This window comes from Camelus dromedarius, chromosome 4, assembly GCF_036321535.1.
Source record: "Camelus dromedarius isolate mCamDro1 chromosome 4, mCamDro1.pat, whole genome shotgun sequence".
Taxonomy (NCBI): domain Eukaryota; kingdom Metazoa; phylum Chordata; class Mammalia; order Artiodactyla; family Camelidae; genus Camelus; species Camelus dromedarius.
The window spans coordinates 17403058-17416966 of NC_087439.1; the positions used below are offsets into that span (position 1 = coordinate 17403058).

The 13909-nt window shown below is 42.2% G+C and overlaps 1 protein-coding gene across 2 annotated transcripts in view; it reads left to right on the top strand.

The window, feature by feature from the left end:
* The window catches only part of MGAT5 (alpha-1,6-mannosylglycoprotein 6-beta-N-acetylglucosaminyltransferase), a 338394-nt gene that overhangs the window by 204432 nt on the left and 120053 nt on the right, over positions 1-13909 (top strand). For both annotated transcript variants that reach the window (XM_064484718.1, XM_031451304.2), the window contains exons 6-9: positions 3133-3204; positions 5778-5939; positions 7722-7891; positions 11611-11745. In XM_064484718.1, coding sequence (XP_064340788.1) covers positions 3133-3204; positions 5778-5939; positions 7722-7891; positions 11611-11745 — 539 coding nt within the window. The remainder of the gene's footprint in view (positions 1-3132; positions 3205-5777; positions 5940-7721; positions 7892-11610; positions 11746-13909) is intronic.

Below are 13909 nucleotides of genomic sequence, written 5' to 3' on the forward strand. Positions count from 1 at the left end.
AAAGTGATTCAGCGTGCCCTCCCTGCAGAATACGCGTTAATGTCCCAAAGGTCTAGCCTGGCTGGTCTTTTCTGTTTTTGCTGCCTCTTCATTTTGTGGCCTGAGGCTAGTGCACTAAAAAGATTAGTTCCTGTGGAAGAAGTTCTGCCTTCAAATTGAAGGTTATTAGAGTAATGGTTCTGTTCTATCGATTGTTGTGTGCGTGTTGCCGTGAACTCAGGTGGTTTTCGACTCACAGACTTGGTGATTTGTGGACTGTTTTAAGGCTGTCTGGTCCCCTCCCTGGCCGAGGGCTTGATGGAGGACTTGCTAGCTTGGGGGAGTCAGGCAGGGATAGGGCGGGGGAGTGCAGGGGCGGGGTCCTGGGCCACAGATCCTGTCCCAGGGCGAGCACCAAGGTTGGAAAAGCATAGCCAAGGTAATTTGTGAAGGAAGAGGACCACAGGCAGATGGAGAGCATTGGGGTCCTGAGAGCCAGGAGGCAGAGATGGTCAGAACGATTTGAAACAGAAGAGCTTCCAGATCAGGGAGGCAGTAGGCTCACTCTGGGGTCCAGCTGTCTTAGTAGGATGCTGTCCTGGGGGGTTGGAAACACCGAAGGAGCCTAGGCAGATCACACAAAACAGTTAGGGATTTGGAGGTTGAATTATTAGCCCTGAGCAAGATTTTCCCCGAGTGTTATGATGAACGATGTTCTTATTTAGGAAAATGTTGCTCATTTGAGGGCTGTTTGTTTCAGTCCTGGGAGTTATTGCCACGATGGCTTTCCTCCAGTGCTGGTAATCTTCCGAGGTTTCAGAAAGAAAAGTGTTTGTTTCATCTTTTTTCCGCCCCCTTCTCCCCATGGAACAGTTGGTTGATGTATAATTTAATTATTTTGTTAACCAACTGTGTACCAAATCAACAACTGTAAAAGCCCACTGTCCTCACTCTGGGTTAAGATGTTCGTGGTTGCTTTTTCCTCCATTACAAGTGACTATTTTGAATCCCACACTTGGAGGGATGCCCTTGAAGTCTTGCGCAGTATTATCCAGTGATTTAGAGTAACGAGAGCTGAGATAAATGATCAGTTTCAAAGAGGAATTAAAGTCTTGAGTATTCTGTAGGGGAGTCATATTTTAGAAGATCACCTTGGACTGTATTTTCATCAGGGTGTATTCTAGAAGGCTCTTCTCAGGGCAGAGGAGTGAGGACGGAATGTCCTCTCCTTTATCAACATCTGATCTCACTGATGTCTCTCCTTTTGGTTGATTTTCTTTATGTATAGTCGTGTTTCATCTTTCCCTATCGTGCTATTCATGAGGACATTTTTTTTTTATCCTGACGGACTGCCGTGTACATGTCATTATTTAGTGTGAAGTTGACTGCAGATTTGTACCCTGCTTGCTCATAGTTTTTTTGTGTGCAGTTGAAGGTTTTGCAGTCAGGTCTGCAATCCATTTGAAGCCTTCGTGTTATAAATAGGCTTGAAAGCACTGTCTTACTGAGTCCATTTACAAAAATTTGATTTAAATTAAATAATTCAGTCTGGTTTCGGAATACAAGACACAGATGTGTGCAGTGCTGCTGGGACGAGCCAAGGCTTCGTCTGCTTGGAGGCTTCTTTTCCGCTGGTCCTTCCCTATTTTTCTCATGTTGCAGCGCTCCTTTTCTTTGTGATGCTGTCTTTCTCAGTGCTGATGCCGTATAAAGGCTCAGTAATTAGACGTGCACACCCCATGCAAGTGAGTATTTTCCTTTTTTATGAACAAAAACCGTTGCCACTTTTCTTAGGAGTCCTTTTGAGTCTCCGAAGCCATTCACAACTACAGTAAATTTTACTCCCCAAGAAGAAGAGAGAATATTGCCCTTCTCCTGTCTAGGGATTCCACCCTCCCCCAGGCTTTGCTGCCCTTTGCATCTGCTTTCAGATCATTTGCAGTGGAAGAGGGCTTTATGCAAATCGCCCAATTATTTTGAGTCCCAGTAAAAATCACCTTGCTTTAAGAGTTATTTCTAGGTGAGTGAAACCGCTTTGTTTCCTTGAAAACTCACCCAGAGCCGGAGGCCAACCAGCTTGTCTGATTCTGCATTGTTGACCCAGGAGGTCTGACCTCACTCACCTCCCTGCCTCCTCAGTGACCCCCACCAAGGATGCCCCCCAACCCTGCTCTCTTGCTGTGTTCATTTTTATAGGTCCACCTGGCTATAGAAACATTCTTTTCAGTGCCTGTTGATTAGCCATCTTTAATAATCTCATGTATTAGCAGATGGGTGATATGCTAGCTTGGAATTACATGTCCCGTTTTGACAAAGCATCCAGGTATCAATATCACTCAGTGCATTTTTTTATTCCTCCTCTACTAGAAAGTGTAAATTTGCCTAATTGTCTTCAGTAACCTTTGTTGAAGTCATTCCTATAAAAATCTGGTACTTTCCCTTTCTCTTCCCTCCTCCCTCAGCTCTCTAAACTCTGGTGCAGGGACAGAACAATCTGTCTTCCAGAATGACTCTTACAAGATCACTGAGGGTTTTTTTTTCCCCCTCTCTCTCTTCTCCTTTTCCAATAGGTTTTATTATCCTTGTTCCTTGAGTTAGTGTGAAGTGAACAGCCAGAAAATGGGGGGAAGCCTTGACCAGTTAGCCTTAAACTCTTGGCTGCATTCCTAATTCAGAGATGAATGATGGCGTTCTGTGGCTCAGATGAGGACGAGCTGTGTCCGTTCAAGACACACCACAGCAGATAATGGATCGTTCCTGTCCTTTTGCTAAATAGTATAGAGGCACGTTCCCATTTCCGGTTTCCCATTGGCAATGTTCAAGTCTTTTAACTTTCTGACGTGACACCCCACCCCCCGCCTCCTGTGTAGAAGTACAAGGATTAAATGATTAAGGAATCAGTCCCTGTGAAGTACTTTGAAGGACGGATATAAAGTGTAATCATATGCTCCTTGGGACCTTGGCTGATTATTGCTTCATCTGAGAGGGGACCTGTCTCTGGATTGTTAGCTAAAAGCGTGGGAGTCTAATAATGGTAATAACCCACTTAACCCACCTCCTATGTACCAGGAACTGCACTCAGGGCTTTGTACAGACATTAATTCATTTACAGATGAACCAGCATGCTTAGTGTCTCTGATTTATATTTTTCAGGTTGAAAATTGGTGTCCTCATTTACCTTGGAGAGCAAAAAATCCCTACGAAGAAGCTGATCATAATTCATTGGTAAGTGATTTTGGAAACCTCTTACTAGGCTTGTGATTTGGATCGGATGCCAAGAGATTAATGTGGCATCTTCTAGAAATGTCATCTGTAATCTGAAATAGTGGTAGACGGAAGAACTTATGTCTCCAGCCCTGTGGAAATTAGGGTGACCAAATCTGTCAACCAGTTAGCATATGTGTATTTATTGAGCAATTCCCTGAGGGTTCCTAAGTGATAGACTACTGATACGAATAGACCTGTTGCTAGACATGGAGGCACCCAGTGATGTAATAATGAGGGTGATGGTTGTAAATTTCAACCACACCTGTGTAAACACTGAATACAGACCCATGGAAGTCAGTGAGGAAGTGGTGACCTGAGGCTGCATGGGTCAGGAGAGAATGTAAAGAGAAGATGATGTTGGAGATGAATTTAAAGTGATGCATGAGTTTATACCAGGTTAAGGAGAGAAACATGTCTCTGATGGGAAGGGAGAATATACATGTACAGGAGGTTGATGTTTTCACGGAGTAGAGCATGGTTCAGTAGGTCAAGGCCATAGGGGTTTGAGTGAGCTGGAACACAGACGAGATTGGAAAGGCAGGTAAGGGGCTGTGAAAGACTTTGGATGCCATATTAAAAGCTCAAGTCTTGAGGGTGTGGAGAAAAAGGAACCACTACACTGTTGGTGGGAATGTAAGTTGGAGCAGCCACTGTGGAGAACACTATGGAGGTTCCTTAAAAAACAAAAAATGGTGTTATTACCATATGATCCTATGGTCCCATTCTGGACATATATCTATAGAAAAACTCTAATTTGAAAAGATACATGCACCCCAATGTTCATAGCAGCACTATTTACAATAGCCAAGACATGAAAACAACCTAAATGTTCATCGACAGATGAATGGATAAAGAAGATGGGGGGTGTTATGTGTACACACACACACACACACACACACACAATGGAGTTCAACTCAGCCACAAAAAAGAATGAAATAATGCCACTTGCAGCAAAATGGATGGCCCTCGAGATTCTCATACTAAGTGGAGTCAAGTCAAAGACAAATATCACGGTATCACTTGTATGTAGAATCTAAAGTGTGACACAAGTGAACTTATTTACAAAACAGACATGGAAAATAAACTTATGGTTACCAAAAGGGAAAGGGTTGGGCGGGGGGATAAATTAGGAGTTTGGGGTTATATATGCACACTACTCTGTATAAAATATATAAACAACAAGATCCTACTGTATAGCACAGGGAACTATATTCAAAATCTTGTAATAACCTATAATGGAAAAGAATCTGGAAAAGATTATATATATGAATCACTTTGCTGTACACCTGAAACTAACATAACATTGTAATTAACTATACTTCAATTTAAAAAATGGTTAACAAAAATTAAATAAATAAAAAGCCAGCATTAAAAAAAAAGTGAGCTAAAAAAGGAGAAAAGTTATACTCAACTGGATCATTATTGCCTTATTCAAAATAAAAATTCAGAAAATAGGTAAGTGGCATGTTAAAAAAAAAAACAAAACTCGTCTGTATCCTTTACCCTGGGCATCAGCAAATTTTTTCTGTGAAAGACCAGGTGGTGAATATTTTCATCTTTGCAGGCCATAAGGTCTCCGTTACAACTGCTCAGTTCTGACCTTGTGGCACAGGGCAGACAGACAATATGTAAATGAGTGGGTGTGGGTGTGGGTGTGGCTGTGTTCTGATAAAACTTTATGCACAAAAACAGACAGGGAGGAGGATTTGGCCCAAAAGCCAGTATTTGCTGAGCCCTGCTTAGCTCATGGGATTCTTAGGAAATTGTTGGATCAAGGTGATGTCAGATGAGTGTTGAGAATGAATTATGGTGACTGCTGAAAGATGGATGCAGCCTATTTTAGATGTTACATGAAAAAAAATACTAGTGTTTTTATTTTTCTCTGCTATTTGAATTGTTGGTTGTATCCCACTATTTTAGAAGAATATTCTTCCTGGCTTTTAAGTTATTCTGATAGGAATTTTAAATTCTTTTCAGCTATGGTAGGAAAATGATACTCTTGGCTTTTAAATTCCTTAGCCAAATAATCAACTTTAGTTTGTTGGGACTGGGACAAAATTAGAGGGTGAGTGTTTATTTCCCTACTTGACTTTGTGGACAGAATGAGGGTTTTTGGCAACCTGTACAATGGCAGGTAGCCTGTTAAGAACTGACTTCAGTTTTCCCAAGGAGTCTGCTACCCTGCAGTAGATCCTAGAGGCCGATAAATTCGGGTGCAGAGAATTTCAAGGTACGTCAAGCATATTCACTGAAAAACAGACGTTTTAACATAGCTCAGGGCTTTGCAATGTCTGTGCTGCCTTTTTCAACTTCTAATTTTTTAATGATGTCCCTTATAGAAGATCAGCAGTGAGGGGCCTTTGCTTCAATTTGCAATCCTGGGACCTTTAAGCAAAGCTGTTCAGCAAAGGTGTTTGAAGTCCTGTCTTTAATGGACTCTCTCTTTCAAGCTTTCAACTGTCACATCATGAAAACCATTATGCTTTCGAGGCTTCTCTTCTATTCATTTTTTATTGCATGTCTGTTTCTAGGCAGAAATTCGTACGGATTTTAATATTCTCTACAGTATGATGAAAAAGCATGAAGAATTCCGGTGGATGAGACTCCGGATCCGGCGAATGGCTGATGCGTGGATCCAAGCAATCAAGTCCCTGGCAGAAAAGCAGAATCTTGAAAAGAGAAAGCGGAAGAAAGTGAGTTTCTGATGAATTCACTTCAGTTAGATGCCAGTTTTCTTTAAAGTTTGATTTTGCGCAGAAACCAGGCTAAGAGAAATGGCATGCCTCAGATGATACTCCCTCAGGGTGAACCTGCTCAGTCTCTTGGACAGACATTTTTGGGCTTTCCTTTCCCTGATTACAGTAATCTTACTTAGCAGGGCCTGGCACACATGTTTCTTGGGTGAAGCCAAGCAGGATATCTGTCTGTAAGATTTTCCTTTGAACAACCTGACTATCTCTCTCAGTGGCATCAGGAAATTTAATTCTCTTTACTTCCCCTGAATACAGCCTTCTAACACTTCCTGTTACAACATCATGACAATTGTGTATTTTTGGTATTTGTCAATTCTGGGACTGGAGAAACTAACGGGTGAGTTCTGCTGCTGCTCTGTTTGGTTGGTGCTCCTTCCTACGTTCCTGAGAGAGAGAGATACTGTAAATTAAAGCCAATCTGTTTTGAAGTTCATGAGGAGACGCTTGGAAAACCTCTAGAATATCCCTGAGCATGGAAGATCTTATACCTTATTATACAGGAAGCAGCTGTGACTTTAGATTAATGGTTCTGTTGAAGAATAACTGAGCAAAGTAAACAGTCTGTTCCCATATCTAAAAATAAATGAAACATGAGTTTGGTATTCCTAGTTAAACTAATATGACATCCTTGGGGGGAAAAATACAGATACACTCGCAGAACCCAAGTCATAGTTCGATGAGTCCGTTTTGCTTAGATCCCTTGAGTTTATGACACAGTAGGACCAGACATCCTGGTACTAAATAGTCCTCTAAGAAAGAGTATGTAGTCATAGATCCAGATGGGCTGTAAAAATAAATAAAGAGTATTTCTATATAATCCTGTGAGGTAATCTCCAGGATATATTGTTAGGTGGAGAATAGTGAACATTATTTTTAAAGAGAAGAAGGGTTTATATATCTCTATTACCTGCATGTATACCTATGGATATATACATATACACACATATATAATGAATATGTAATATACATAAGTGCTTCTTGCTCAGATTTTTTTAAATGGAAGGGCAACCATAAAATTCAAAATAAAGGAGATGGATGGATGGTGGTGGTGGCTATGCAACAATGAGAATGTGCTTAATACCACTGAACCATACCCTTAAAGATGGTTAAAATGGTAAAGAATGTTTTACCACAGTAAAAAAAAAAAAAGGTCAAAGAAGGGAAAGGAGGAAATAGTGGAGATACAATGTCTAGTATTTGCTTCAAGATAAGCTAGAGGAGTTGGGAGAAGATGAGGGGTGTACATTAAATCAGATTTATCATGAGTTAATAATTGTTGAAGTTAATAATAATTGCTGAGTATATCGGAATTGCCTGCATTGTCATGTCTGCTTCTGTTAGTGTTTGAAAATTCCCATGTTAAAAGCTTAAAACTATTCCAGCAGTGGAAAAAAAGCTCAGTGTTGTTAAAGGATACTTTATTGTCCTCGTTTACACTCTGATTTTCCAAATGCATCCCGCTTTTTAAAAGCAGGATTATCTGTCCCTATCTTATGCTCAGAGGCATTACTGAATGCAGTAATGACTCTATTTCTCTAAAACAACAGTGAAAAGTCATTTCCTGCCTTTCTTTGTGCCTTTGAGAAAAATTATTTACCCCATGTTGAGATTTCATTAGAACGTAAAGAGGACTTTGGAATTGGTTGATCACTTGGTGTGTTACGGAGTTTGGACTTGGTCCAGAGTGAGTCAGTATGTGCCTCTTCTTTGTTTTTTTCCCAGGTCCTTGTTCACCTGGGACTCCTGACTAAGGAATCTGGATTTAAGATCGCAGAGACCGCTTTCAGTGGTGGCCCTCTTGGTGAATTAGTTCAGTGGAGTGATTTAATTACATCTCTGTACTTACTGGGCCATGACATTAGGATTTCAGCTTCGCTGGCAGAGCTCAAGGAGTAAGGAGATTACTTTTCAATTTTAAAATCAGAATACAAGAAAGAAATTGTAAACTCTTAAAGCCTTCTATTAGTGTGTAATTTCTTGTGGAGGAAAATGAAAGTGATAATTCACTAAACAGGAGATAAGAAGATTATTTTCCGGAGCTAAATACATACACTGTGAAAAGGATAATATGTTTTCATTGTCGCTGCGGGCTCCAGAGGCTTCAGCAATGAATGTCAGAAAATTCTAACTAAGGAGCTTATTCTTTGCTGTTACAGGTGCTTCCAACATCTGCAGCACACATTATTGACTTTCCTAATTCCCTGTCTCTTGCTGAAATTCATGCCATTCCCTCCTCAACGTCACGCTTTCTAAATCTTCAAACAGGGCAGGTTCCTGTTGGTAATTTAATTTGGTTAAGATGAGTTTCTCAGAAGCCCTGATCCAACCCTTTTTCAATTAGCCAGACTTCAACTCTGAGTCTGTTAACTCTACCTAGGTTTTCTGTTTCACTGGAATTTGCTTTCTAGTTCAAGCCCTCTCTTAATCCCTTTGAGATGGACACGGCTGGCTAAGCAGAAATGTTTAGAGCCCCTTCACTCCTTTTTGGATAATCGCCCAACAGCCAAGTTAGCACGTTACAATATGTCAGCCGTTCCGAAAGAAATCGCTTGAGTGAACCAACATTCTGGAGGTGGAAAAGGTGTGAAGACATTACGTGTCCTGCCCTGCTGCTACTTTATTTTCCAAGATACTGATACCCAGAGAGGTCACTTACACGAGGTCCAAGGTCAACACTTGATGAGAGGCAGTTTTGAGATGAAAGCAATGGTCTCAGTAAGATAATGTCAGCTGTCATTTGTTAAATGAGTTCCATCCTGGAACCCATGGTTCCATGACTGGGACCGTGAGACAGGCTGTAGTTCCAGCAGTGGTATCACCGGTGGCGACAACCATAACATTGCTGACGCCTATTAATATTGCTGGCATTGGTGGAGCACTTCCCGCACACCAGATACTGAGTGCTTTATGCGTTTTGCCTTATTTAGTCCTTAGTGCAAACCTGGAAGTGGGTGTTGTTGCTCTCTGCTTTCTAAAGAGGGGGAAACTGAGGCTCAAACCAACAATGAGTTCGTCAATGTCCCGTGGAGAGTAGGTGGAAGAGCTGGGATTTCAGCCCTCTGTCCCCCTGCCTTCAAACCCTGAGCTCCTGACCTCTGAACTCCAGTGCTCCTTTCAGAGCTGGATAAACCTGAGTCTGCCGAGCCCCTCCTCACCACTCTTGTCCCTTTCACAGCTGCCTCCCCTTGCCTTCCTCCTGCTTCCTTTCAGACTCGCTGGGGACACAACCAATGAAGTGGGTGCCTTCACACATCTAGCTGTCACTCCTTCAGAGCTTTCTGTGGGCTGGTTCTTGGTGTGGGACATACAGAGATGACCTGCGTGTGGCCAAAGAGATACCCTTCTTTCGATGGTCACAACTAATACATTGAGTAATTATGAGACCCACTACCGGGTGATTAGTACCAGCTGAAGTGTGGATGCGAGGATGTCAGCACAGGGAGTGCAGAGTACTGTGTGACTCCTGCTCACCACTGTGTGCTGAGCACCTAGAACAGTGCCTGGCGCCCAGTAGGTGCTTATAATTACTTATTGAACAGATGGGTGGAAGGATGAATGACTGACTGGGTAATGGAGAAATGGGGTGCTCCCACAGCTATGGGAGCACCCCATTTCTCCAGGGTCAAGTGCTCTCTAAGGAGGTCTGAAAGGTGTACTAGGGATCTACCAGACCAAGGCTTAATTTGCTGGTCAAGAAGATTTCTGGAGGTCTCGGAGCACTGGTGACAGGGCCAGATGTGTTTTATTTGAGTAGAAAATTGTGAAAACCCCATGGAGCGGTGGTTCCCAAACATGCCTACACGTTAAAAATCACCTGGGGATCTTTTCAGACTCCCAAAGCCCAGACCATCTCCCAGACTAAATCACAACCTTTGGGGGTAGGGCACCAGTGTAAGTATCTTTTGATCCTCCCAGGTAATTCCAAAGTACAGACAGACTTGGGAACCACTGAATACAGGTGGACCGTACAGTCAGCCAACTATGGCTCTGCCAACCACACCCAGTCCTCTGCCTGCTTTTGTTAATCATGTTTCATGGGCCCACCGGCACACCCATTGTGTACTGACTGACTGCTTTCCTTCCATAAGAGCGAATTTAGATAGTTGTGATGGGGAAGGTGTGGCCTGCAAAGATGAAAGTGTTTGCTGCCGGGTCCTTTACAGAAAACAATTTTCAAGTTCTTGGAAAGAAGTTGGTTATATGGTTATATTGGTTATTGGCCCTTTCAGAGAAGCCCAGAGGAAAGAAGGCTGCCTGGAGCAGCATCAGTCTGGAGCTATAGGGCCGAGTCCTGCTTACGATCTAGTCCTTTGCAGTCGGGTGTCCATAACTGGTGAAGGACTTTTAGGTGTGAGCAGGGATAAGAGGCATCGGCGATGACCGATTTCCGGGTGAATGGCAGGATGGTTAGCAGGTTTTTGCCCCAACATATGAAGTTGTATGATCAGGTATGCTGGCTCTGAGTGCAGACATGGGTATGGGTGTACGGGTGGGTGGGTTTATATAGGTGGATGGATGGAAGGAGGGGTAATCAGAAGGTTTAAACCACGATGCCAGTTCTGCAGTACAGTCTAGGCAGAAGGAAGAATTTGACATAAAAGAAAAAATTAGAAAACAGTACAAGACAGTATAGAGGTGGGGAAGGATAAATTGAAAGTTTGGGATTGGCAGATACACACTAATATATATAAAATAGATAAACAGGATCCCATTATATAGCACAATGAACTGTACTGAATACCTGGTAATGGCCTATAATGAAAAAGAATATGAAAGGAATATATATATGCATAATTGAATCACTATGCTGTACACCAGAAATTAACACAATATTGTAAACCGACTATACTTCAATAAAAAAAAATATTTTTTAAAGACAGTATCAAAAGCAGTTTATATTGTAGAGGCTGGAAATAGAAGGCATTTAGAAGGTCAGTAAGGGCTGGAGTAAGAAGAACAGGCTCTTTGCGAGAAACTAAGTCACTGGGTGTCTAGTATACTTAGGGATACTTTCTGTTCAGTACCTCACTTAGCCACCTGAAGAATTCCTGAGAGGTTGCTGTATCCAACCTTGTTGTGTGTGGATGGTTTTTGTTTTTGATGAGGAAAGATTCAGAGAGATTAAGCAACTTGTCTAAGATCTCACAGCTGCTAGATAGTGGAGTGTGGTTTAATTAGTCTGGAAAATGGTCTGGGCTTTGGGAGTCTGAATAGATCCCCATGTGGTTCCAATGTGCAAGCATGTTTGGGAACCACCACTTCATGTGGCTTCCACAGTTGTCTACTTAAACACATCCGGTCCTGTCATCAGTGCTTAAATAACTCCATAATCTTCTTGACCAGCAAATTAAGTGGAGACAGATTCAGACTGATTTTTCTTGGCTTCGAAGGCTATGTTTGTACACCACTATTGGCTTTTGCAAGAATCAGAATCAGGACTCTGGGTGGACCTGATGAGGGGGCAGAATTGGGGTACCCAGCAGACGGGGGACGACCATGCCATCCTCCCTGATGAGGATTCTTGGGATGTTTATTTGCCTGTTAAAGTTGCTGAGTGTAGTACCTTGCAGTAAATTGTTTTTCTTTTTTCTCTTTTCTTTCCTCTGTCTAGAATAATGAAGAAGGTTGTAGGAAACCGGTCTGGCTGCCCAACTGTAGGAGACAGAATCGTTGAGCTAATTTATATTGATATTGTTGGACTCGCTCAATTCAAGAAAACTCTTGGACCATCCTGGGTTCATTACCAGTAAGTGCTCCATACTGCTCTTAAGTTTTTAGGTTGTTTTTTTTTTTTTTTTTTTAACAAGGGTTAACTAATTGCCAATAGAAAAAGCTTATCAAATATTATCTTTTGAACTGTGTAGTGTGTGTTTTTCATTCCTAATTGAGGTTCGGATTCTCCATAGTGCCTTTTACTTTCAAGCACTATTCATTATTTTTATTGATTTCTTTTTACAAACAAAACAAGTGTCTAACCTCCTCTTTCACCTTCCCTAATACTTAGCATTCCTCTCTCTCACCAGTCTGCCTGCACCAATCTCATCTGTTTAATCAAACAATTTTGATCAAATATGGACAATGTCATTTCTTATGTTCTTTAGTTTGAGATGATGACTCATTGCTCTGTGCCTTACCCCCATCAGTCTTCTTGTTGTTCTTGGAAGAGAAAGCTGGGTGTAGCTTGTCTGCATTCTGAGGTCTTACATTTTTTAAGATAAGCCTTATGCTTAGTGGGACCAAACTACATGTGTTATTCTGTGCACAGTTTTTATTATTTAGTAGAAGAGCTCACTGTTTCCCTGAGTGTGGGGTTAGTACCATGATTTAGTATTTGAGACAGTTTTATATGGACCATAAGCATGACACTAAATAACACTGAACTATATAATGAAGTTTATTAATTTTTCAAATTTCTTTCAATCTCTCTGAGAAAGGCTTAGTTTGCTGCTAGATCTCCAACACTACTTTTAACACTTGCATGCGTTTTTAACAAGGTGAGAGTAGCTGTAAGCCAGCATTCAGCAGGCAAAAAATACAAGTGTCTAGTCTGAGTTTAGTAATTCTTATTAAAGAAGAGTGATATGGAGGATTGATCAAGATGTTGGAGTAGGAGGATGTGGAACTCACCTCCCTCCCTGTCCACTCCCCCCAGTACATCTACATGTGGAACAATTCTCACTGAAAACTAATGGAAAATGAGCAGAAAGTCTCCTGTACAACCAAGGCTGTAAGAAAGATCCACAGGTAATCAGGTAGAAAGGGAAGAAGAGGGATCGGGTCAGGACCTGTGCCCCTGGGAAGGGACTCAGAGGAAAAGGGAGATTGCACAAGCTGAGACCTGCGCGGGGGAATGAGTGGTGAGAGCCATAGATTGGGCGCCTGAGTCCTGGGGCCCTATACTGGGGAGACGAGCCCCCTTGGAGGTTAGAGGACCACTGGAACTAATGGGAGGACTGTGGGAAGCCTGGACTCTGCTTGTGAAGAGCATGTGTGCACTGTCCTGCCCTTGCGGCAGGGCAGAGAGGACAGATATAGGTTTCCTGCGAACACTCAAGCCCCACTTACTCTGTATCATAACATGGCACTGGATCTGTGGTGGCTATGACCAGAGACAGAACGCCCCACCGTGGGACACAGAGGCGACCTGGTCCCAGGGTGGAGCCTAGGTGGGGCAGCCACAGCCGTTTTTGGGGCTTCCTCAAGCAGTGCAACAGAAGCAGCCCAGACTGCTGATGGTGGCGGCTCCACCACAGCTCACCCCGATACATGCTAAGAGGATGTGTGGGTTCCACCTGCCACAGCAAGGCAAGGACAGAGGATAGTGAGGCCAGTGAAAGGCTGTGAGGGACAAAAGGTACTTGGACCTGAGGCTGCATCTGAGCAGAGTGAGGAAAACAATTGCTGATGCCTGCACAGGCAGCCTGTCAAAGACATATGGGAGTTGGACTTAATAGCTATCTACAGGACATCGCATCCAAAAACAGCAGAATACACATTCTTTTCAAGTGTACATGAAATATTGTCCAGGATAAATCTCACGCTAGGCCACAAAACAAGTCTCAACAAATTTAAGAAGATAGAAATTATATCAAGCATTTTTTCCAACCCCAACGATAGGAAACATGAAATCAATTGCAGAAAGAAAAATGGGAAAAGAACAAATGCATGGAGACTAAACAAAATGCTACTAAAAGAAGCCAATGGACCAAAGAGGAAATCAGAAGATACCTTGAGACGAATGAAAATGAAAACACAACTCTCCAAAATGTATGGGATGCAGCAAAAGCAGTTCTAAAAGGGAAGTTTATAGTGATACAGGCCTTCCTCAAAAAATAAGAAAATTCTCAAACAGCATAACCTACCACCTAAAGGAATTAGACAAAGAAGAACAAAGCCGAAAGTCAGCAGAA